At 40.7% G+C, this 23,707-nt stretch overlaps 1 protein-coding gene across 1 annotated transcript in view; it reads right to left on the minus strand.

Moving 5' to 3' along the window:
• Positions 1 to 23,707, minus strand: part of LRP1 (LDL receptor related protein 1) — a 523,305-nt gene that overhangs the window by 342,848 nt on the left and 156,750 nt on the right. Inside the window, exons 4-6 of the mRNA XM_073613827.1 lie at positions 8,368 to 8,487; positions 3,496 to 3,624; positions 2,377 to 2,640 (exon numbers count right to left, since the gene is read on the minus strand). Coding sequence (XP_073469928.1) covers positions 2,377 to 2,640; positions 3,496 to 3,624; positions 8,368 to 8,487 — 513 coding nt within the window. The remainder of the gene's footprint in view (positions 1 to 2,376; positions 2,641 to 3,495; positions 3,625 to 8,367; positions 8,488 to 23,707) is intronic.

The raw sequence follows: 23,707 nt of genomic DNA on the forward strand, positions 1-23,707 counted from the left end.
TGACATAAGAACGGTTATTGGTTTTCACTCCTGAAAATAACAGTTTTCATTGGCAAATGATCAATACTGCTTACTGAATTAGCCATACTAAAAAAGGTATTTGGATTTGTGTTGAAATTAATAACATGTAAAATATCTTCTGTTTTAAGAAGGAATACTGTTCATTCCATTTTTAAAAAGCTGTCTCCCTGCACACAATTAACTCTATTTCATCATTTCAGTTACGCCCTGCATTCTTCTGTATGGTTGCTCCTTAGCCAATTCCATAAACTTAAGAAATGATCTCCATAACTGGGAGTATTACTGGGTCACAAAAAGTCTGTGTGCTGAGACACAACTGTCACAAAAATCAAACAACTGAAATGGTCAAAAACATACAAATGATAAGTGTAAATTTGCAGTCTGAAAGTACCTTGGCCAAAAGCCAGGCTTAACAGAAAACATAATATAAATTCCCCTAGATCTAAGCTGCAATTTAGAGGAACAGCTCTATTAATATCAACAAGTATCTACAAAAAATAAAGCGGTTAGAAATTTAGCAAAATCACATAGACACAAAATAAACATATTAATAAAAAGACAATTTCCTAGAACAATGACTATCTACGATGAGTTTTCATTCACATAGGAAAAGTTTAGCTACCTCTACATATATTCAGATACTTTGTATCAAACTGCTTAGCGCTATAAGTGACCCTGTCACGGGTGTGTTCTTACCCAAAAACTAAAGCTGCTAAAAGAAGAGGGAATAAAGTTACCTTTTTCGTGGTCCACATCTTGAAATGCTGATGCTTCACTGTTCCATGGACGCTGCAAGAATTTCATACTTTTGGGTTTGTTAACATCTGCTGTACCTCTGTATGCTGTGGTTCCTCTCACCGGTGTGGACATCACTACAGGATATATATGCTGGTAGGAGGAACCACTGTACATGGCAGGGGAAACAGGTAATCGCCTTATCTAACTGGTTGAATAATTACAGCAGCAAAGCAGCAGTATTTTAAGATGGGGCTGCCGGAAATCCAGGTATAGTGCCACTTTTAGCAGGTATGCTTTTGGATACAAGCCCAATTTTTCCTGATGTATAAAATATTACAATAAAATACAGAAGGATTAACGTGCGATTGCTACTCTGAACAATTTGAAAGGGGGGAAATTAAATCTATTCCCAATGACAAAATGAGACACACAGGGGGTTATTTACTAAAGGCAAATCCACTTTGCACTACAAGTGCACTTGAAATTGCACTGAAAGTGCACTTGGAAGTGCAGTCGCTGTAGATCTGAGAGGGACATGCAAGGAAAATAAAAAACAGCATTTTAGCTTGCACATGATTGGATAATAATCAGCAGAGCTTCCCTTCATTTCAGATTTACCCCTCAGATTTACAGTGACTGCACTTCCAAGTGCACTTTCAGTGCAATTTAAAGTGCACTTTGCACTTGTAGTTTGCACTTGTAGTGCAAAGTGGATTTGCCTTTCGTAAATAACCCCCACAGTGTTTCCCCTCATTAACATATAATGCAGAAGCCCAGCTGCTAGATCTTTATTTACTAGGACAGACCAAGCTCAAATCTAGTTTACAACTGATGAGTGCTGCCACTACAGTCCAGGCAGGGTTAAAGATGGTAAACATTAACTTGACAGCCCCCCTCTGCAGAGGAAGAATCCTGCTTGGGAGTTTTCAGAAAAAAAAAAAAATAAAAAAATGAAGTAAAATGTACTGTAAGAAAGCTTTTTTTTTTTTTTTTTTTTTGCTAAAGTAGACATTATCCTAATTTGGCTGCAAAAAATGAAAATACTTTTTTAAACAGTACATGGTTACAACCATTAGGCCATTGTTTATATGCTCAGGAAAATTGAGGAATATTATGACTTTATGGAAACTTTATAAACCATAAAGGGGTAGGGTTTTTACAGCTACTGAATAATAGAGCAAGTGTAAGAGATGTAACAGATGTACTTTAAAGCCAATCCCCGCAGGAACCTATACTTACTTTACACCTTTGCTCCACCGTGCTCCATCCATTCACAGGAGCCTAGAAAAGCTCTGTATAAGCTCCATGTCAGTCCTAGTCAGAGCTTACACAGTAGAACTGAGTACTGGCTCTATGACCACATAGAACGACATTGTGGTCTAGGCAGTCAATTGCAAATTACCAGTGAAAGGGAAAGGAGGGCGAGACAAATGCTTCTTCATACCCAGCAGTATCCTCCAGAAGCTGGCATTAATGTAAACGAGTAAAGCACAGATGCACTTTCAATCATGTTGAATTTAGATACTAATGAACAGAAATATTGGAAACTATAGCAGACAGAGATACGTTCACTCTGAAATGCAGAGTCAAACAGAGGCCTCCTAGAAGTATACTTACGGTGCAGGCTCAGGGAGATGTTAATGGTCCTCTCTTCTACAAAGCCTTTCAGATTAGGGATCTTGGCACAGTTCAGGGAGGTCTGGGAAGGGCTGTCTCCCATATGTATCCAGCATACGGTCTCCTCTGCATAGTTAAAATCCATAGCTGTAGTTTGTTTGGTGCTGGTTGGGTTGATAGTTGGCACAGGGGCTCCATTTAAATATGTGGCAAGGATGTTCTGAGTGCTGGCTATAAGAAGGACTGTAGGCCTGTCAACTGGTTCTAAAAGTAAATAAAAATAAGTGAATTTGAAAATGTAGGAACTGTTCATATTAAAGCTAGACTGAATCATCTTTGCGGTAAAAAAAAAAAAAAAAAAAACACTAAGCATTACTGTATATGTGTCTGCATAAGACTGTCACATTGTTAAATTAAAATGTATTAAAAGAAAAGCATCCCAGTACAGGCCTGAGCCCTAGAAAGGACCCCCCTAGGAGTTAATGGGAGGTCTTTAATACTCTACTGCATGAGCCATCAGCATAATATGGTAAATGGAAGTGGACACAGACCGAGTTTGGGAAACTGTAGGGCAGCCCTTTTTCAGTCAGGGTTCTGTGGAATCTTAGGGTTCCTTGAGTGGTGAGCAATGGTAAATGTATATCCTACTTCTCCTGACCACCAATGCAAGGAGGAATCACAATTTTTACTGTCTGCTTTTTTTTTTGCTATTATTTATTTAATTTCAAGATACTAAAAATGCTGTTGTGCAGAGCATGAGGGAGTAAAAAATGATACTGTTAAGGGTGTCAAATCTGCTAATTAGTATTATTCATTCATATATTTATGCAGTCCTACAAGTTAGTGATCATGCTATTATATTATGAACTGTAGGTATAATTAATTTTAGTTGGGGTTCCCCGAGACCTGAAAAATATTTCAAAAGTTCTCAAGGTGTAAAAAGGTTGAAAAGGCTGGGTAATGAAAGGGTGCAAATTCACATATTAGTTGGAATACTACTTTAGTAGGTCAGAGTTTTATTGGTTCAAGTGATATTCCAGCCAAAACGTTTTACTTGAGTTTTCTTAAATCCAAACTGAAAATGACCATATGTTAAAAGGATAAGTTGTCAATAATTACCATTCTTAGCTTTGCAGGACTTGTTGTCGGGCTGCAGCAGATAGCCTTCTACACACCTACAAACATACGATCCTTCAGTGTTCTGGCAAGTCTGACTACAGGTTCCATATAATGTGCATTCATCAAAGTCTGCGAAGAGAAGTGTTACATATTTCATTTCACATGCTCCTATAGATATACTGTACTGTGCATATATCAAAAAAGGTGAACAAATCAGTATATTGTTGGTCATACACAAACATTTGTATTTAATCACTTAAGGACCAGGCCTATTTTTTTTTGCTCAAAAATTACTTAAAACCCCCAAATATTACATTTTTTTTTCAGACACCCTAGAGAATAAAACGGCAGGCCTTACAATACTTTAAGTCACAACGTATTTGCGCAGCGTTTTTACAAGGGCAATTTTTGGGGAAAAAATACACTTTTTTTCACTTAAAAAATAAGACAACAGTAAAGTTAGCCCAATTTTTTTTATATTGTGAAAAATAATGTTACACCAAGTAAATTGATACCCAACATGTCATGCTTCAAAATTCCGCCCGCTCGTGGAATGGCGACATACTTTTACCCTTAAAAATCTCCATAGGCGATGTTTAAACATTTCTACAGTTACATGTTTAGAGTTACAGAGGAGGTCTAGGGCTAGAATTATTGCTCTCGCTCGAACGATCACATGTGTGGTTTGAATATCGTTTTCATATGTGGGCACGACTTACGTGTGCGTTTGCTTCTGCGCGCGAGCTCGGCGAGACTGGGCACTTTCATTTTTTATTATTATTCATTTTACTTTTTATTTTTACACTGTCCTTTATAAAAAAAAAAAAAAAAAAAAAAAAAAAAAGTTGGATCACTTTTATTCCTAAATAATGTAAACATCCCTTGTAACAGAAAAGCATGACAGGACCTCTTAAAAGGTGAGATCTGGGGTCAAAAAGACCTCAGATCTTATATTTACACTAAAATGCAATAAAAAGAAAAAAAAAATCCTTTTTAAGAGCATTAGGCGGAAGTGATGTTTGACGTCGCTTCCACCCTCCAATACTATGGAGCCGAGCGGGGGCCATCTTTCCTCACTTGGCATCCAGGCAGTGAAGGGAGTGGAGTCTCCACCGCTACCAACGGCTCCAGTAAGTGGCGGAGACGACTGGAGCGCAGAGGGAGGGGGGGCCCTATCCTGCCCCCGATAAAAGTTATCTTGCAGCGAATCTGCCACTGAGGCCACTTTTATCTCAAAGAGGACAGTCCGACGTTTTTAAAAATACAGGGGTTATGGCAGCAAGCTGCTGTCATAACAAGAGTAATGAACATCAAAGTATCGACGTGTAACGTCGGCGGCTGGTCCTTAAGTGGTTAAACTTACTTAAAGGACTTGGCCAACAATTTGAATGACTCCTGGTATTCATGTTGTGCAGTTGGCTTTCCCGACAACTAAATGCAGAGTCTTCAACCTCTGAAAGGCTCTGATACAGATTGCAAAAATGCAGGGCTGATTTAAGGAAAACCTGTGTCACCCATGTAGGGCAAAGCAACACATTCAAGTTGAAGCCAAAACCTCCTACCTTTACAACCAAGGGAGCTGCTATCTTAGCCTCTGTTTGATCTGCAGTTGCCAAGTTGCTGCACATGTGATCAGCTATCAGCTACACCTGATGTAAGGTACAGGAGCGCACAGCCATTCACTTCTATGGACAGCTGTAAGCTCCACCTGCAGCTCCCCAGCTATTTTTTTACGGTAGGCATATTTTATGCCCAATTATGCCAGTTCGCCTGCGGCCTTAAGGTTAACTAAATTTAATATGTTTGAGGACACCAAGCAACTTGGCAACCATGACCTCTTACCCCTCATACTTTGCTGCTCCCATGTAATCAATGGTGATCACAAACTGCAGGAACAGGCAATCCCTGTATAAACGTATTCAACTCCTACCCACCCATTCCCAACACTAACATGTGATTTCAGATTGTGAAAAACAAAAACGTATCCTACAGGATCCCTGGTATCCTTGCTTATTCCCAGTCCTAGTCTCAATATACACTACAGTGCAAAGGTTTTAGGCAGGTGTGAAATCAACATTTGGTGTGGCCACCCTTTACCTTCAAAACAGCATCAATTCTTCTAAATACACTTGCACACAGTCTTTGAAGGTACTCAGCAGGTAGGCTGTTCCAAACATCTTGGAGAACCACAGATCTGTGGATGTAGACTGCCTCAAATCCTTATGTCTCTTCATGTAATCCCTGAAGATGGTTCTTAATTTGGCTGTATGTTTGAAGTCATTGTCTTGCTGCAGAATAAATTTGGGGCCAATCACATACCTAAAAAAAAGCAGCTTCCTGATGATGCTGATCTGCAAAATGCATTGAGACTGCGTGACCGCCATCTGTGATGTCACTTCCTGTCGGGTTTTGGACAGCACTTCCGATCAGTGGAACGCACCCTGGCTCGTTCAATTGGCCTGCGGGTACTAACACCAACCAAGCTGTTTATGTTGCTGCTGACCTGAGTACCTTAAAATGTAAGTGTGCCATTGTTTTTATTCATTATTTAATTAAAAAAGGTATTTCACTGTTTTGGATACTTTACATCTCTTCTGAGTCTGGGCTGCTTGGGAGAGGAAAGGAGGAATCTCTGATGTGTGTGTACCTTCTCAACTGCTATTTGAAAATGGCTGATACCCCAAGCTATCTAAGGCGTATACATTATGTACATTACGTACGGCTGGTAATGGTCCAACCTGTATACACTAGTGATGGAGCATGAATTAAAGCACAAATTAAAGTCATCATTTTAGCATTTTTTCTCAGAAAGCACAGTAGTTGGAGTATTTAAGGACTATTTTTTATGAACTTTGTGTATTATTTTTGTTCATTTTCAGTATTGATTGACTTCTTATTGATGTTATTCTTTATTCATTAATTGTTTTGGTTGTGTGGTAGCGCCTTACCTTTTTGTTTTCTTTGGTTATTTTGAGGGGATTATTCACTTAAAGGGGCAGCTTCAAACTTCTTTTTGGTATTTTTTCCTTTTTTTAGGTTGGCGCCAATTTTACTCACATTTCTTTCACCAATCATTTACCTCTCTAATTGTATGGCATAATGGATAAGTATCTGCCTGTATTACTCAGCATTGAGGATGCCGTTGATCTTGATCAAATCTCCAACTCTGTTTGGAGGAAAGCAGCCTCAAACTTGCAAGGAACCTCCACCATGTTTCACTGTTGCCTACAAACACTCATTATTGTACCGCTCTCCACCCCTTTGGTGAACAGCAGTCTCCTGCCACAGCCAAATATTTAAAATTTTGACTCATCACTCTGGAGAACCTGCTGCCATTTTTCTGCACCCCAGTTCCTATGTTTCAAGCAAAGTAGAGTCACTTAGCCTTGTTTCCATGTCGGAGATATGGCTTTTTGACCTTTCTCCCATGAAGACCACTTCTGGCAAGACTTCGTCAGGCAGTAGAGGAGTGTACCTGGGTCCCACTGGTTCCCCCCCAGTTCTGTGCTGATGGCAACTCTGGTCATTTTCCAATGTTGAAGGGAAGTAAGCAAGTAGTAAGCGGCTGTTCCTCACCTAGTTTTAAACCTCCTACACAGCTGTTTCTGTTTCAGTTAATGACTGTATCAACCTACATATGAAATTGATGATCATTAGCCCCTGCTTGGTATAAATGGTTAATCATACACCTGCCTCTAATCCTACAAAACCCCTAACATTGTGCAAGTGTACAAAGTTTAGGAACTGATGCTGTTTGAAGCCAAAGGGTAATTACACCAATTATTGATTTGATTTAGATTCTTTCATTCGCTCACTTTGTATTCCGTAAATTGATAAAAATAAACAATTTTAATATATATTTTTGAAAGCATTCTTACTTTACAGCATTTCTTCACAGATGCCTAAAACTTTTTGCACAGTACTGTATGTGTTCTTCAAACTGTAGCTAAATACAGAGGAGCTGCCGTCTTGTAGCAGATTATACTCTTTCACAATTACATGAGTGTACTGTATCATGAAAATCATCATGTAAGACTCTTAGCCATGTCTGCAGTTACAGTGCAGTCCATCTGAACAAACCAAAAGCCCAACACAGGTATTTAAAGCAATCCTGTAATTATAAAAAAAAAAAAAAGAAAGAAAGAAATAGGCATATCTGTAAAAGAAAAAATTAACACTTTCCAGCTGTCTGCTCTACTCCAATGAAGAAAAATCCTGTACTTTAGTCTACTAAAAAAAACAACACTTCCAGTAGTATCCATCTCCTCAGGTTCCCCTGCACTAACTGGTTCCTTTTGAGGACTGTCTCCGCTTCAACAAATGTGTCTTGTAATGACATGGAAGTCAGTGAAAGGAACCACTGAGCACATCAGGGAACTAGGAGATGTTCTGGGTTTTTTTTAATGGAGTGGTGCTTGGTCGCCAGCGACAGCAGGAAAGGTAGGTATTCAATTTGTTCTTTCGCAGGTATACCGGTTTCTTCATTACATCATGTTTAAATCTGTAGCACAAACCATGGTTTTCATTGTCTTTAGATTTGGTTTTCCATATTCTTCCTGAAGAATTTGCTGACATAATGAAAGTCCTTGCATAATCCTTTGTCTAATTTTGTACATTTTCAGTTCCACCTCAGCATTTCAGTTACTTTCTGGCCTATTTCCCTGCATATGACTAACTGACTTTTTCTCTTTAAAACAGCGTTTTCACAATTTGCTTTGCACATCGTGACTGATTTTTTTCCCTCTTCTTAAAAAGCAGGTCTCAGCACTGTGGTCTTTCTCAACAATTTGTCTGATTATGCAATTAATCTCCTATAGAGAAGACTCCCTTTCCTCTTCTTTCGACTGTTGTATAAACACTATGGTGACTAACCTTTGCAAGTCTTGCCATTTTCAGCGAGCTGAAAGGAGGTGTTGCAATAACATACTGGTCCAGTCACAGTACGAGCACATTGATGCTGACACCCCGCTATCGTACAGTTGTGTGCATATTCTAGAATAAAAGAAAAATAAATATGGTTATAAAATGCCAGCAGATATGAAGATGGTTTAAATGATTCCTTGGCAGCACTAAACACAATGTATCGGAAAAGCCTAAAAACATAATGTAATCAACCTACAAAAAAGTTTGTTACCAAGAGGGCTTATTGTAAAAAAGGTAAATATCGGTATAGTAAAGTGATAGAGAATTGACATAGTTCAAATGTCAAAGTAAAATTTGGGCCAGTTTAACCCAAACAATCACATGCGGTCCTTTTATATTTCCCCCTTCTTGGGACACTTTCTCTGTCATTATCACACCCATGGTCAAAAGAGGATAGAAACTTAAAAGTACATATAGGCTTCAATGAACCCATCTATTGCACAGACAAAGCAATACTCCAGGCAAATGGCATTCCAGATATCAAGCCTATGAAGATATATTTGCAGATGGTCAAATCATTTTTTTCGATGTAAGCTGCCAAAAACGAAAGATATGACCTAGAGATGCATGGGCATAACTGGGTCCACACAGGCCAAAAACGTTTGGTTCGGTAGAAACCGGTTGACTTTCAGCCTGTGTGTAGAGCTCTCTGTCTGACCGGCTCTGCTTCTGTTTCCAGTGTGCCTGCTGGAAAACCAGCATCTGATCAGCGCTCGCAGCCAATGGCTACTAGACCGGATCAGTGTGTTCCGACGGGCAGGCAGTCCCCCTGTCAGAACACAAAGGCACAGTATAGGAGATCGCTGCACAAACATTATAGTTACAGTTGTTTGAAAAAAGACACAAGTCTATCTAGTTTAACCTACATAAAAAAAAAAAAAAAAAGAAAAAAAAAAACACACACACACACACACACACACACACACCAAAAAACCTCCATATACACAATCTCATATCTACAGTTGATCCAGAGGAAGGAAAAAAAAAAGAAACCTAATAAAGCATGATCCAATTTGGACATCAGATATTCCCCGAATCAACGTTATCTATAAATATTAGTATCCAGTTATATTTTGTTCATTTAGGAAAAAAATCCAGGCCTTTTATAAAACCATCTACTGAGCTGATAAGGACCAGCTTTTAAAGGGAGAATATTCCACATTTTCACAGCTCTTACTGTGAAGAAGCCTTTCTGTAACTGAAAGTTAAATCTCTTGTCCCCTTGTTCTCTGTGATAACCTTAAAGTGAATAACTGTACACCAAGTTCACTATATGGACACCTTATGTATTTGTACATGTTGATCATATCCTCCCTTAATCTCCTCTTCTCAAGAGAGAATAAATTCAGTTCCTCTAATCTTTCCTTATAGCTGAGTTCCTCCATGCCTCTTATCAGTTTGGTTGCCCCTCTCTGCACTTTCCCCAATTCCCCAATATTATTTTGTAAACTGGCACCCAAAACTGAACTGCATATTCCAGATGAGGTCTTACTAATGATTTGTACAGGGGCAAAATAATATCTCTCTCTCTAGAGTCCAACCCGCTCTTATTACAAGAAAGGACTTTGCTCACTTTGGAATCCACAGCTTGGCATTGAAAAAAATATATACTTATTTACAAAATTTACTGACAGAATCTAAGAAAAACTTTTTTTTTTTTCAAAAAATTTTTGGCCTTTTTTTTTTTAGGAAAAAAAATAAAAAACCCAGGAGAGATTAAATACTACCAAAAGAAAGTTAAATGGCCTGGGCAGGAAGGGGGTGTAAGTGCCCTGTTTTGAGGTGGTTAAACATTGCATTGAGGTAGGCTTGTAAGTTGGAGACATCCAGTAAGGATGTCATTTAACTGCATGAAATGGTACTTTTAATCCCAGATCCTATATAATTTAACAATATAAATAATATATTAAAAAGTAAGGGTCCCAGCAATGAACCTTGGGGTACACCACTGATAAACATAGACCATTCAGAGTAAAAATCATTAACCACTACTCTCTGAATTCTGTCTTTTAGCCAGTTTTCTATCCATTTACAAACTGATATCTCCAAGCCTGTAGACTTTACCTTACACAGTCGTGTGTGGGGAACTGTATCGAATGCTTTTGCAAAATCTAAATATACTATGACCACAGCCACCCTCTGTCCAAGGTTTTACTTCCCTCTTCATAAAAAGAAATCTGATTTGTTTGACAACTTCTGTCTTTCATGAATCCATGCTGTCTGTTGCTTAAAATGTTTTTTTTTTTTTTTTCTAGCGAAAACTCATCTATGTGGTTTTTTATTAAACTTTCCATTATCTTCCCAACAATAGAAGTTAAACTAACAGGTCTATAGTTACTTGGTAAAGACTTTGTTCCCTTTTTAAACATAGACATCACATTGGCTCTACGCCAATCCAGTGGTTCTATTCCAGTCATTAACGAGTCCCTAAAAATTAGAAACAATAGCTTTTAAATGACAGAGCTCGTATGGGTTGTGTTAGTATGGCATCTGCTGTGTTTTTTTTCTTTCCTCCTGCTGAGTTGAACAAAAAAAAAAAAGTATACTGTGCACCCAGCTCTATGGGATTGCACCAGCAATGGTAATTAGTTAATCAAACGAGCAAGAAGGTTAAAACTGAACTCCAGGCACAAACAAACTTCCATTCTAATATATTCCTCAATAGCCACAAAGAGTATAAATCCAATTTGTGTACACTAAATGCCTTTTCAAACTGAGATATTGGGGGTTATTTACTAAAGGCAAATACACTTTGGACTACAAGTGCACTTGTAAGTGCAGTCGCTGTAGATCTGAGGGGAAGATCTGAAATGAGGGGAAGCTCTGCTGATTTTATCATCCAATCATATACAAGCAAAAACGCTTTTTTTTATTTTCCTTGCATGTCCCCCTCAGATCTACAATGACCGCACTTCCAAGTGCACTTGTAGTGCAAAGTGGATTTGCCTTTAGTAAGTTAACCCCATTGCCTTGTAAAAGCAGCAGTGACATCATTACTGTGCTATACATAACCTGTGCAAAGATCGAAGCTGTGGGAGGGAGCTATCAGTAAGTAAGTGGAGATTGAATCTGCCAAGAACAGTTTTTAAAACTGAACTCAGATATAAAAGACACAAAGGGGTTGATTTACTAAAGGCAAATCCACTTTGCACTACAAATGCACTACAAGTGCACTGCAAGTGCACTTGGAAGTGCAGTCGCTGTAGATTTGAGGGGAAGATCTGAAATGAGGGGAAGCTCTGCTAAATTCTATCATCCAATCATACACAAATGCCTTTTTTTTTGCCTTGCATGCCCCCCTCAGATTTAGCGACTGCACTTCCAAGTGCACTTGTAGTGCAAAGTGGATTTGACTTTAGTAAATCAACCCCAAATTCATTTATCTCTGTAATCAAACATTTAATTAAATGTATTTTTCATAACTAATCAGTGTAAATTCTTGAATTTGATCTGGTATCAGTCTTGTGCAGTCCTTGTAAAGCAGAGCTTGCGTGTGAGAGGAAGGAGCGGTACAAGGAGCCAATCAGTTCATGTGCTGCTAGGAATTATGCTGATAGAAGGGAAGAGCAGAGTTAGAGAGATGAGCTCATCACGGTGATGCTTCTCCTTTCACTGTCCAGTCATAGGCTGGGGTGGGTCCAAGATGAACTGGGCTCAATGGAAGTGGGTTGAATAATACTGGCCATCAGACTAAGGTAATCTAGCAGCAGAAAAGAAGTACTGCGGGGGAAACCTACGGGATTGATGGTGAATATTGCAGCAAAAACGGGTTATGTTATTTAATCTTTGAACTGACTATTCATTTTTGTCTTGTTATTTATTGTTAGGGTTCTGCATTAGGCCTTTTTCCCTTGGTTTTAGAGAACAATCAAAAACAAGCTTTTTAGCCAACATACGAGGTCATTAAAACAATGGCAGGTTGCGCTGCGTCAAGAATTTTAGGGCATATCCCATTCTCTAGGCTTTCCCACAACCTGCTGTTTCCATTGAATTCAACTGCAACATTTCAAAATTGCATGCTGAATCTGTCAAAATCACTATAGGCATGTGTTTTTGAAGGCCTCAGCGCGGGCTTTTGAAGGCTTCAGGGTTCAGCGTGTGTTTTTGAAGGGTTCAGCGTGTGTTTTTGAAGGGTTTTGTTGTGCTCAATTTCTTGAAAAAAAGAAAACTGAAAACCAGGAGTGGTGTTTGGGCAGCATTTTTTATTGTTATATAACGAATACGAAATACATCTTGTACGCGGTTTAACTCTATAGTCAAAATATCACGTGTTTGTCATTTTGCTGCATCTCTTAGTCCATGCAATAGAGGCCTTAAACTGTTGCTGATGCTATTGGGCATGATGGAGCTGAATAGCAGAGTGGTCAGGCAGTGATGTAGGAAAAAGCGTGTGCTCACATTTTGCGATAGGACACTCCCCTGATACTTAATGGTTTGCTCAGAACATTAATATCCACTTATTTAAAGCGGGACTACACTCTATCTGAGAATCACAAACCTAAAATGCTATTTAATGCATTTTTAATTCAACAAGCAAACTTTCCCATCCATCCATGTCTCAATGCTATATTTTACTGAGAAATCACTTTGAAAAACACCCCTAGCATTCCTGACTGGGGCCATCTTGAGTAAGGGCAGATGATTCACGTAGTGTTTACTTTCTGCTGCCTAACTGAGAAAATCCCTCCTGCCCTCCTGAAAACTCCTGGGATTCATTACATCATTTGCCTAGGCCTGGAAACTAGAAAGTAACTAAAGAAAAAGTTTAATACGAGTAAATGTGATATACTTTCCCATTTACTAATGTTAGCAGCATGAGAATTAAAAATAGTCAATGTTGATTGAGAGAGAAGTTCCACTTTAAGACTCTGCATTTCTTATCTAGTGGAATTAAAAAAAGGCTTTTGCAAATCTAATACTTCTTCCAATAAATATATGCAGCTAATGCCAAGTGTCACCAAAAACGCTAGCTTGCACAAAAATCATTTGCCATTTTATGTCCAGTCCTCATAGTTTATTTATCTTGTCCCTGGCAGGCAACCAGTCATAAATGAAGCAGTCACAAGCAGCAAAGGAGGAAGTAGTTTCATCATGTCTAGCTCTCGGTGTACACAGAACATAAATCTCCCTCGGGTTTATATGCCCTAGCATTCCGCATGCAGCGAAGTTAATTGGACAGATTAATTATTATGTGCAATGATCCCATAAAGTGTGACTGTTCCGCGGCTAAGTTACTGCCACACACAAAATCATTCCAATATAGCCCCTTCTACAATGGACAGTGGAAGTGGTATGGGCCTTGCAAGAGATTTTGGGAGAAACATAAAATCCCTCAACTATATTGTACCGCAGTACACATAAGCCTTTGTAAAGTTCAACATTATTGTCATGGTATGAGTGTTTTGTATGTGAAGATGTAAAATACTGACGTGAGCAAGATTATATGCTGGTGTTGGCGTCACACGTTATCTTAGTTAAGGAAGTTTTGAAAACAACAATTTGACCAGAAACTAACAACTTTTGCAGACTAGAAGGCTTAGATGTCAACATAAAAATGCTCAAATGACAAGCTAAACTCTTGGCCACACAGCAGGAAATTTATTATCAGTATACAGATTTTATACTTTACTTCCTCTGGAATACCACAAATGTTACTGTATTTGGTTGTTTATAGGGACCTGACGTTTCTTAGCACTATAAAATAACCACATCATCAAATAACCAGTCTCTATGCACATGAACCATTTCCCACAAGCAGCCTTAAACGAATCTATCCATTATATAAAATGTTTACTTCCTCTCTGAACTTAAAGTGGACATTGCACCTCAGTGACAGGGTCCGCTTTGCCTCCCCCATCCCTTCCAAGATTCCTGGATGAAAATGCAAAATATCCTGTGGTCAGAGAAAGTTACAACGGGTATAGAATATAATCCCCCCCCCCTTAAAATAATCACATTTTGTTGCTTTGCAGCAGGGGCGGACTGACCATTCAGCCACTCGGGCACTGCCCGGGGGCCCCGGGCCACTAGGAGGCCCCATCAGGGTTGCCAGCCTCAGTAAAACCAGGGACAGTATGTAAAAATCTGTGTTTTTTTTTTTACATCTGTCTCTGAAATGTCCCTTACCGACATTCTTTTGGTTTAAAAATACAGAGATTATAGCTGCCCCACCTCTAAAGTACCTTCTCAGCCAATAGAAACGTCTGTGTATACATGTATGTGTATAGTGTGTGTGTGTATAGTGTGTGTGTGTATAGTGTGTGTGTGTATAGTGTGTGTGTGTATAGTGTGTGTGTGTATAGTGTGTGTGTGTATAGTGTGTGTGTGTATAGTGTGTGTGTGTGTACTGTGTGGCCCCATAATCTCTGATTGACTGGGGGCTCCATAATCTCCTACTGCTCAGGGGCCCCATGAGTTCTCAGTCCGCCCCTGCTTTGCAGCCTGAGATGAAGACAGACACAGTTTTTGTTTTAACCAGCTGTATTTACATCCAAGTGAAAGCTATAACACCAACATGTCAGAAACATTTTTTTAAAAAATAGAATCACTGAGTTGGAAAAAAGGATCATCCCCCTTTTATCAGTATTTTGTTGAACCATCTTTTGCTTTAATTACAGCCTTTAGTCTGTTGGGATATGGCTTTACTGACTTCTAGACTTTGCAATATTTCCCACTCTTCTTTGCAGAACTTCTCAAGCCCAGTTAAAAGTGATGGTGATAGTTTGTGGACTGCAGTCTTCAAGTCATTCCACCGATTTTCAATGGGGTTTAAGTCTGGGCTCTGACTAGACCACACAAGGACATTCACCTTTTTCTCCTTCAACGACTGTGTGGAAATTTTTGCTGTGTGCTTTGGGTCATTGTCAAGTTGGAAGGTAAACCTTCTCCCCATTGGCAACTTTCTGTCAGAGGGCAGCAGATTTTCCTCAAGAATTTTATGTTATTTTGCCCCATCCATTTTTCCGTCTATCCTGACAAGTGCTCCAGTCCCTGCTGCAAAGAAACACCCCCAATTAACAGGATATTACCACCTCCATGCTTTACTGTAGGAATGGTGTTACAGTAATATCTCAGATTGCGAGCATTTCGCAGTACGAGCTATTATTTTTTAAAATCCTGACTCGGTTTGCGAGCGTTGTCTCACAAGATTCAAGCCAAGGGGGTGTGCAGGACTGCATTTGGCCAGAGGTGCGGGGGGCACCGGTGACACTCTGAGTCGCTCAAATGCACTCGGAAACACTCAGTTCCCGAGTGTCTCTGAGTGCATCCTGAGCGGTCTCCAAGTGTCTCTGGCACCACCCACCTCTGGCCACATGCGGTACTGCATAAAATAGCAGTCATTGTGGAACAAATTATCTGAGTTTCCATTGACTCCTATGGGGTCACTGGAATATGGGGGCCATTGACTCCTATGGGGGCACTCCTATACAAGTGCTTTGGATTACAAGCATTCTTCTGGAACAAATTATGCTAGTAATCTAAGGTACCACTGTATTTGGATGGTGAGCTGTATTGAATTTCCGTCAGACATATCGTTTGGCGTTGAGGTCAAATAATTCAATTTCAGTCTCATCTGACAAGAGAATCTTCAAGGTGAAGGAATGTCATCAGCACACCAAGGATTCCTCAAAAGGGTCCAACGCTTTAATTTTGTTTTCACATAATAAACATACAGCAATGTTTCAGAGCCACGCAGGGCCCCTTCGTCAGGCAAGTGGTAAAGTGCAGTGAAAAGCAACATGTATTTAGCAGACAATCCACCAATCAGAGCAAGCCATTTTTGGCCAAGCCCTGCCCCCCTGGCATCATAATGACTTCATAAGTCCACCATTTAAACTCAGTTTTTAAAAGTGGTAACCCCCTCAGTTGGGACTTTGAATAGACCACCCACTCAAAGAAGTCTATAAAACAGAAACTTTAATGATGAAAAAAACATAAAATCCACAAATGACAAAGATGCACAACATAAATTACATGGAGTGTCATTAAAATGCTATATACATAGTAGTATGAAGAATGAATGCCCAGATGCCCGACGCGTTTCCGGTATGAGATGTTCAAATACCTTCATCAGGGGCGGGGTTCAAACAATTTTTAGCATTAAAATATATTCCAGTGTAATGATTCCATGTGAGCTGGCACTCAGGACCGAAGAGTCCAAAATGGTATTATAGAATGCACAGGTGGAGAATATTGTATGTGTGGGGCACAATCTTAAGGTGCATAATATCTGTGACATCTATTGTATGGCATATGTCCATATGCTTAACGTCTGGAAGAGTGGGACAACCAGTTTGCTGAAACCAGTGGTATAGGCTGAATAGCCCAGGAATGAATGTCCAAATGTCCCACTACAGACAGGTCCTGTGTCTTAAGCTGTTCGCCGTATAGCGCGTGGTGCCTGGATGAGTGCTAAAAATTGTTTGAACCCCTGATGAAGGTATTTGAACATCTCATATCGGAAACGCGTCGGGCATCTGGGCATTCATACTTCATACTACTATGTATATAGCCTTTTAATGACACTCCATGTAATTTATGTTGTGCATCTTTGTCATTTGTGGATTTTATATGTTTTTTCATCATTAAAGTTTCTATTTTATGGACTTCTTTGAGTGGGTGGTCTATTCAAAGTCCCAACTGAGGGGGTTACCACTTTTTTGTTCTCATTAATAGGGATGAGACCACCTTGCTCTGTGTGGTATGATGGGAGCCTCTTATTTTTCTAATCGTTGAAGAAAGAGCAATCAAATACTCAATCCGGTAATCAACTAGTAAAAGAAGATGTTGGTCACAATAGAAAGCAAAAATAATTAATTAAAACAAAAACGAGCATGTCCTGTGTACCGAGCTGCAGGCCGTTCAGTCTCAGGGCATTGTGTATGTCAGTCACTTAGCAACATGGAGGGGTGTGGTTCAGCCTCCAATCATAAGCCTGCTAATGCGCAGTAAAAACAATATACTCGGGTGGGTCGCACACCGTTGCCATAGCAATGCTAAACACAGTGGCAGCCGCCAGCCTAGCCAATGTCAGGACCGCTGCTAAGGGAGGACAGAGCCATCTGGTGTAGGAAGGGAGAAGTGCATGTGGGCTGTGAAGTGTGCCAAGCGAAGTTGCAGGGAGAACAAAGGAAGGAGGCATAAAGAAGAAACTAGAAAGGAGAGGAGAGAAAGGATAAAGAAATGAAAGAGAAAGAGGGGACAAGCTGGAAAGAAAACAAAAGGAAAATAAAAAATAAATGTGAGGAAAAATGAAAAACTCGATAAAAGTGAAAAAAACTAAAGATAAAGGAAGAAAAAATGAAAAAAAAAATAAAAAACAGTAATAAAAATAAAATTAAAATAAAAACCAAATAAAAATCTGAAAGATTAAGAAAGACGTGTGCGTGGGGAATAATGCGTTTGGATTCAGAATCTTCAAGGGGTGTTTTGACAAAGCTCAGTCGTGACTGCATGCGGCTTTTTTCTTGCAACCCTGCCATACAAGCCACATTTGTGGAGAATTTGTGATATTGTGTTCACTTGCACACAATGACCACTCTGTTATAAATTCCTGCAACTGTTAAAAGAGTTTCTGTAGGCCTTTTGGTAGCCTCTCTGACCAGTTTCCTCCTGGCTCTCTCATCCAGTTTGGAACGACTTCCTGATCCAGGGAGGGTCTGTGTTGTACCAAATACCTTCCACTTCTTAATAATAGACTTCACTATGCTTCTAGGCATTGTTAAAGCCTTTGAAATGTTTTTGTATCCATCTCCTTACTTGTGCCTGTTGACAACTTTATCCAAAGAGATTTTTTTGACAGTGCCTTGCCACCCAATAGTTGATTTTTTGCTTAAGTTGCACCACCAGGGACTGAAATGCTCCAGGAAAGCCACTTTCATTTCAAAATTACCACAGCTGAAAGTCAAATGGCTTTGTATGCCATTGAGAAATTGATTAGCTATACCTGATTGAGTTTACAAGTCATTTTTAGGAGGGGGGGGGGGGATAATTAATTTTCCAGCTCAGTGATTCTGTTTTTCAGTTTTTATTTATTTTTTGACATGTTGGTGTTAGATCTTTCACTTGGATGTTATACGTTGCACTTCGTAAACACAGCTGGATTAAAACAAAAACAGTGTCTGTCTTCATTTCAGGCCGTAAAGCAACAAAAAGGGGGGTGATTATTTTCTATACCCACTGTATATATTATGCTTACCTTTTCCAAGCTTCTTTTTGTGGCACCAACACGAGGGTGACATCATTCTCCTTCTGGCCAGATCTCAAAGAATGATGAGTAGCCCAAATCTTGGATGCCTCCCAAAGCACCCTTTAAACATCAATGACAGCTTGAAGTCTTTTGAGGTATTTGTGGATGAGGCTGTTTATCTTCTCAAATGGTAAAGCTGCCCATTCCTCTTGGCAAAAAGCCTCCAGTTCCTGTAAATTCTTGGGCTGTCTTGCATCAACTGCACGTTTGGAGATCTCCCCAGAGTGGCTCAATGATATTGAGGTCAGCAGACTGAGATGGCTACTCCAGAACCTTCACTTTATTCTGCTGTAGCCAATGACAGGTCGGCTTGGCCTTGTGTTTTGGATCATTGTCATGTTGGAATGTCCAAGTATGTCCCATGTACAGCTTCCTGGCTGATGAATGCAAATGTTCCTCCAGTATTTTTTGATAACATACTGCATTCATCTTACCATCAATTTTGACCAAATTTCCTGTGCCTTTGTAGCACACATCCCCAAAACATCAGCGATCGAGCTCTGTGTTTCACAGTAGGAATGGTGTACCTTTCATCATAGGCCTTGTTGACTCCTTTCCAAATGAAGCGTTTATGGTTGTGGCCAAAAAGCTCAATGTTGGTCTCATCACTCCAAATGACTTTGTGCCAGAAGGTTTGAGGCTTGTCCCTGAGCTATTTGGTGTATGGCATTTGCGTAGTAATGGCTTTCTTCTGGTGATTCAACCATGCAACCCATCTTTTTTCAAGTGCCTCCTTATTGTGCATCTTGAAGCCACACCACATGTTTTCAGAGAGTCCTGTATTTCAACTAAAGTTATTTGTGGCATATATTGTGACAAAGGGAGGCTCTGTCACTGGGAGAATAAAGGAAATTGTGACACAGGATTTGCACTAAGGGTTAGCCCAAGGTTCTGGACTATCATTTCTTCAGATTCTGTAGTTCTGGTTTGGACGTTTCAATTCTGTGTCCGGAGTTTACCAGCTGCCTGCAATCTGTACGAGTACAGAGGGGTGGGGGATCATTATATACTCAGGGCTGAGGATAACTGAGAGCTTCCAGTTTGGGAGACAGAAGGTCTCAGGGTCCCCCAGCCAGAAGCCACAAGACAGAGGTCTTATTGAAGGGTCAGAGAGCCCAGCCAGGAGACAGCAGGTCTCAGTTCCAGGAGACAGGTCAGCTCCTATCAGGGGTGTCAGGAGAATGCCATTCCATAGGCCAGAGGTGGGCAATGTAGCAGGGTACTGCAACTAAAGGTTAGAGAACCAAGTGTTACAGGAGAGCTGGTCAAAGGGACTGGTAAGAGGAGCTAATGTGCTGCCAACAAGTGAGCCAGGTGACTCTGGATTTTGGTTTGTGCACATTGTGTGGAAGAAACCCTGCATGGGCAACTCATATACATGTGAACTTTCCGTTTATTGAATAAAAGTGGGCTGCCATGCCCTAAAATACAGTTTTGGACTGGCGCAACTCATTGCAAAATGGACCTACTGCTTGAGCTTAAAGTGGTTGTAAACCCCTCTGTGAAACTTGTACCTATAGGTAAGCCTATAATAAGGCTTACCTATAGGTACTGTAAATATCTCCTAAACGTGCACTGTTTAGGAGACATTTACCTTGTAGTGCGCCGATGATGTCATTGGCGCATGCACTACTTCACTAGCAAGTACCGTGACTGACGGCTCCCACATGACTCTGGCCAGTCACAGAGCCGGGGGTCAGTGGCCCCGGAAGGAAGAGGGGCAAAGATGGATGCGGCCACCAGTGGGGATGGCGCGGGCTTCATTTGCAGGTAAGTTCCAGGTAAGTGCCACATAATGGGCTAGTATGCAATGCATACTAGCCCATTATGCTATTACTTTGCAGGGGAAAAAAGAGGAAGTAAAACCTATCACGGTTTACTTCCTCTTTAATCACCCCAATCTTACTATATATATTGCACACACACATTTCTCCATGCATTGTCACTCTAAAAACACTGCAAGTACAGAAAAATAGGTGTAGATTCTGCTATAAATCCAGTGAACTTCCCATTAAAGGCGACGCCTTTGCTTTTGCTGCACTGAAATCCCAAACAGTGTTGTTAGCCATGCTCAGTCCCCACCTTCTTAAGGCCTGTTTCACATGGGTGCCTCTGCTAAGCGGAATATGCTTGCTCAGCAAGCGATCTCTCCACTGATACCTGCTAAGCAAGCGAATGACAGGTCTGTGCCCGCTCCGCTATGCAGAGCAGACACGGACATAGTCCCGCTCTCTTCTGTGGGGGAATCAGATAGAAATGGACCGCCTGTACGTTTCCATCCGATCCACTGGTTGTAGGGGGAATAGGACCACCATCCATCTGTTTTTGGTGGACAGGATCGGATGGCGAAGGGTGTCAACGGGCATGTGTCCCCTGACATCCGTCGCTCCACAGAAGAGACTGGAGGGTACAATCAGGTCTGCCTGAAATACTGACAAGGTGGACCTGATCGAACAGCCTGTATAAAAGGAGCCTAAGAGAACACCTTACCCTTATATTATGAAGATGAGAAGATTGGAAGCTGTGCTTAACGTGGATGTAAACCCGAGTCATTAAATTTGACCTGGGCACATATATCTGTAGTGTTTTCTCATCTCTCTCCAAAGCTCTAAGTCCTGTGGCTTTCTTCTGCTCCCTAGCTCTGTTATCAGCCTGAAAACTTCTGACAAGTTCTCCAACACAGGAGATAAAAGCAGCCTGAAATTTGTGTCATGAGAGTATGCTATAAATAGATTAGCAGACAACTTGTCTTCACACAGCAGAGCTCTCCACATTACATCCTTCCTTTGCCAAAGTGGAGTGGGGGGTGTGAGCCTTTCCTCCCATGAACTGTATGCCAATAATCCACTCCCAGTGCTGAACACAAAGAGAAAATCTGTAACAAGATGTGCACTTTCTAAAGGATATTTAAAGCTGAAGACAGCAGATATACATGTAAAACGTATGTAGGGAGATTTGTTTCAACCCTGAGCATCTTCTGAGACTGTTCACTTCACTGGGTATATGTGAGGGTTTACATCCACTTTAAGTCAAGTAGAAAATAACTATACAGAGTGACAACACTGGTTGGGATTTCAATACAGCAGAAGCAGTTTTGTCAGTTCAGTACAGGAAGTGAGCTCACTGTATTTCTAGCAAATAAACGTTTTTTTTTTTCTTTTTTTGTACTTGCAGAGGATTGAAAGGGTAAATATGCACAGATGAACATATTTGTTCTTATTATGCCCAGACACACAATTTAATAAAAGAAAAAAAAAAATCTTGATAACTGATAAAGCGTCTATGCATATTGCACCGCTATGTTGAATGTACTGTTCTTACGGTGCTCTCCATCTTTTACAGGTACAGATGGCAGGTGAAATGAGATGCGTTCAGATCTTGCCACTTTGCAAACACACAGAAAATGCAAATAACACTTTTAGGATCTAAATAGTGTGGGATTATAGAATATTATACCTTAAAATAGAAGATGAAACAAGTGCCTACCTAAGAATAACAGCACCGTGCTGGTGAAAGTGGAGCACAACTCCATCTCTATGGGACATCATTAAAGAGTAGAAAAAGAGGATGTTCTCAGAGAACACAAGATGCCCATTGTGGGAAAACAGGCAGCTGAGTGCTTCTTGCACTTGTACGGTGTCAAATCAATTTAACAGGAGAGCCCTGATGAATCTTGATGAGTGTGTGCATGGCCAGGAATAATTTCCAACTCTTTGATTTGGCTTCCTCCATGCTCACTCCACCATAAAAAAAAAAGAAAGGCATGATCTTCAGTAGGAAGACCTGTTTCCAGTGACCCATAGCAAGAAAAGGAGGACTAGCCAGTTGTCTCAAGGAGAGCGTAAAATTGTGATCATGTACAAAACTGCAAGGGTTCCCTAGTTCTTAGGGCACATAGATATTAATCCTCTACAGATATTATTTATTTAAAGACCGCTGTTGCCATAAAATGAATACGTCTCTCCCTAGAGTAAAGTAAGCAAAAACACAAAATGCATTCATTATATATATATTGTAATGTTTGGGGTATTTAGCTCAAGCGATAAATGCGTTTTTAGTGCAGTGAGTCCACCTCAGACAGGCATTATAGTTAAGGGCCTGGTAGCCCACGTTTATTAAACCAAAAAACAAAAGCAAAAAGGTCTATTCAGGATTCCCACGCAGGGGTTTAACTTCATTAAGCACTCCAAAAATAAGGAAAACATACCAAGCCACCTGGCTCTCTTGTCAGCAGTTCCTCTGCTTGCTCTCAACAGATTTGCCAATTCTTTACAGCCCCCTGGACTCACTGGCTTCCTCAGTCTCCCCGACTCTCAAGGCTGGCCAGCCTTTCCCAGTCCCTGGGCAAAGAATCCCCTTTACATAGGCTGCAGACTCCCACAGGGCAGACCACTCTCCAGACACAGGTCTGTCTTCACACAGCAGTAGCAACAAGCTACACACACTCCACCTTCCTCCACCCTCTGCTCTCACTAGCCCCTCGTTATATGGGCTGTGTGCACCTGGGCACACAACCTGCTGGCTCTCCATAAGACATGGACACAGGGTTAGAGATCCCATCCCTTTTCCCAGTGACAGGGACTATTACATATCCCCCCCCTTTGTTTCGATCCGGAGGGAGGAACACCAGCACCCGTCATGGTTGGGACACCTCTGTGCTGGCTGTCAGCCACGTAGGCCCAACCTTTTTTTCGGGTGCGCTTCCAGGTACGTCCCACCCTGGATCTTAACAGGGTCCTACATTTCCCTATACTCCCCCCTTGTTTCGCACCGGGAGGAACACATAAACCAGTCACTAAGAATGGGACACCTCTGTGCCAGCCATTCGCTGCGTAGGCCCATTTCTTTTTCCGGGTATGTTTCCACCAGCACTTCACCTTGAACCATGGGCTCCCACTAATCTCTCTATCCCTTCCACCTTCTGGCCACGGGATCCTCCTTTCCCCTCCCACAGACCTACTCTCCTGGGACTGTTGGGGACCCATTTCCATGAAATCTGTCAGGGACTGACCCCTCTCACTACCTGACGCAACACTAACC

Source organism: Aquarana catesbeiana, linkage group LG02 (assembly GCF_042186555.1).
Source record: "Aquarana catesbeiana isolate 2022-GZ linkage group LG02, ASM4218655v1, whole genome shotgun sequence".
Classification (NCBI taxonomy): Eukaryota; Metazoa; Chordata; class Amphibia; order Anura; family Ranidae; genus Aquarana; species Aquarana catesbeiana.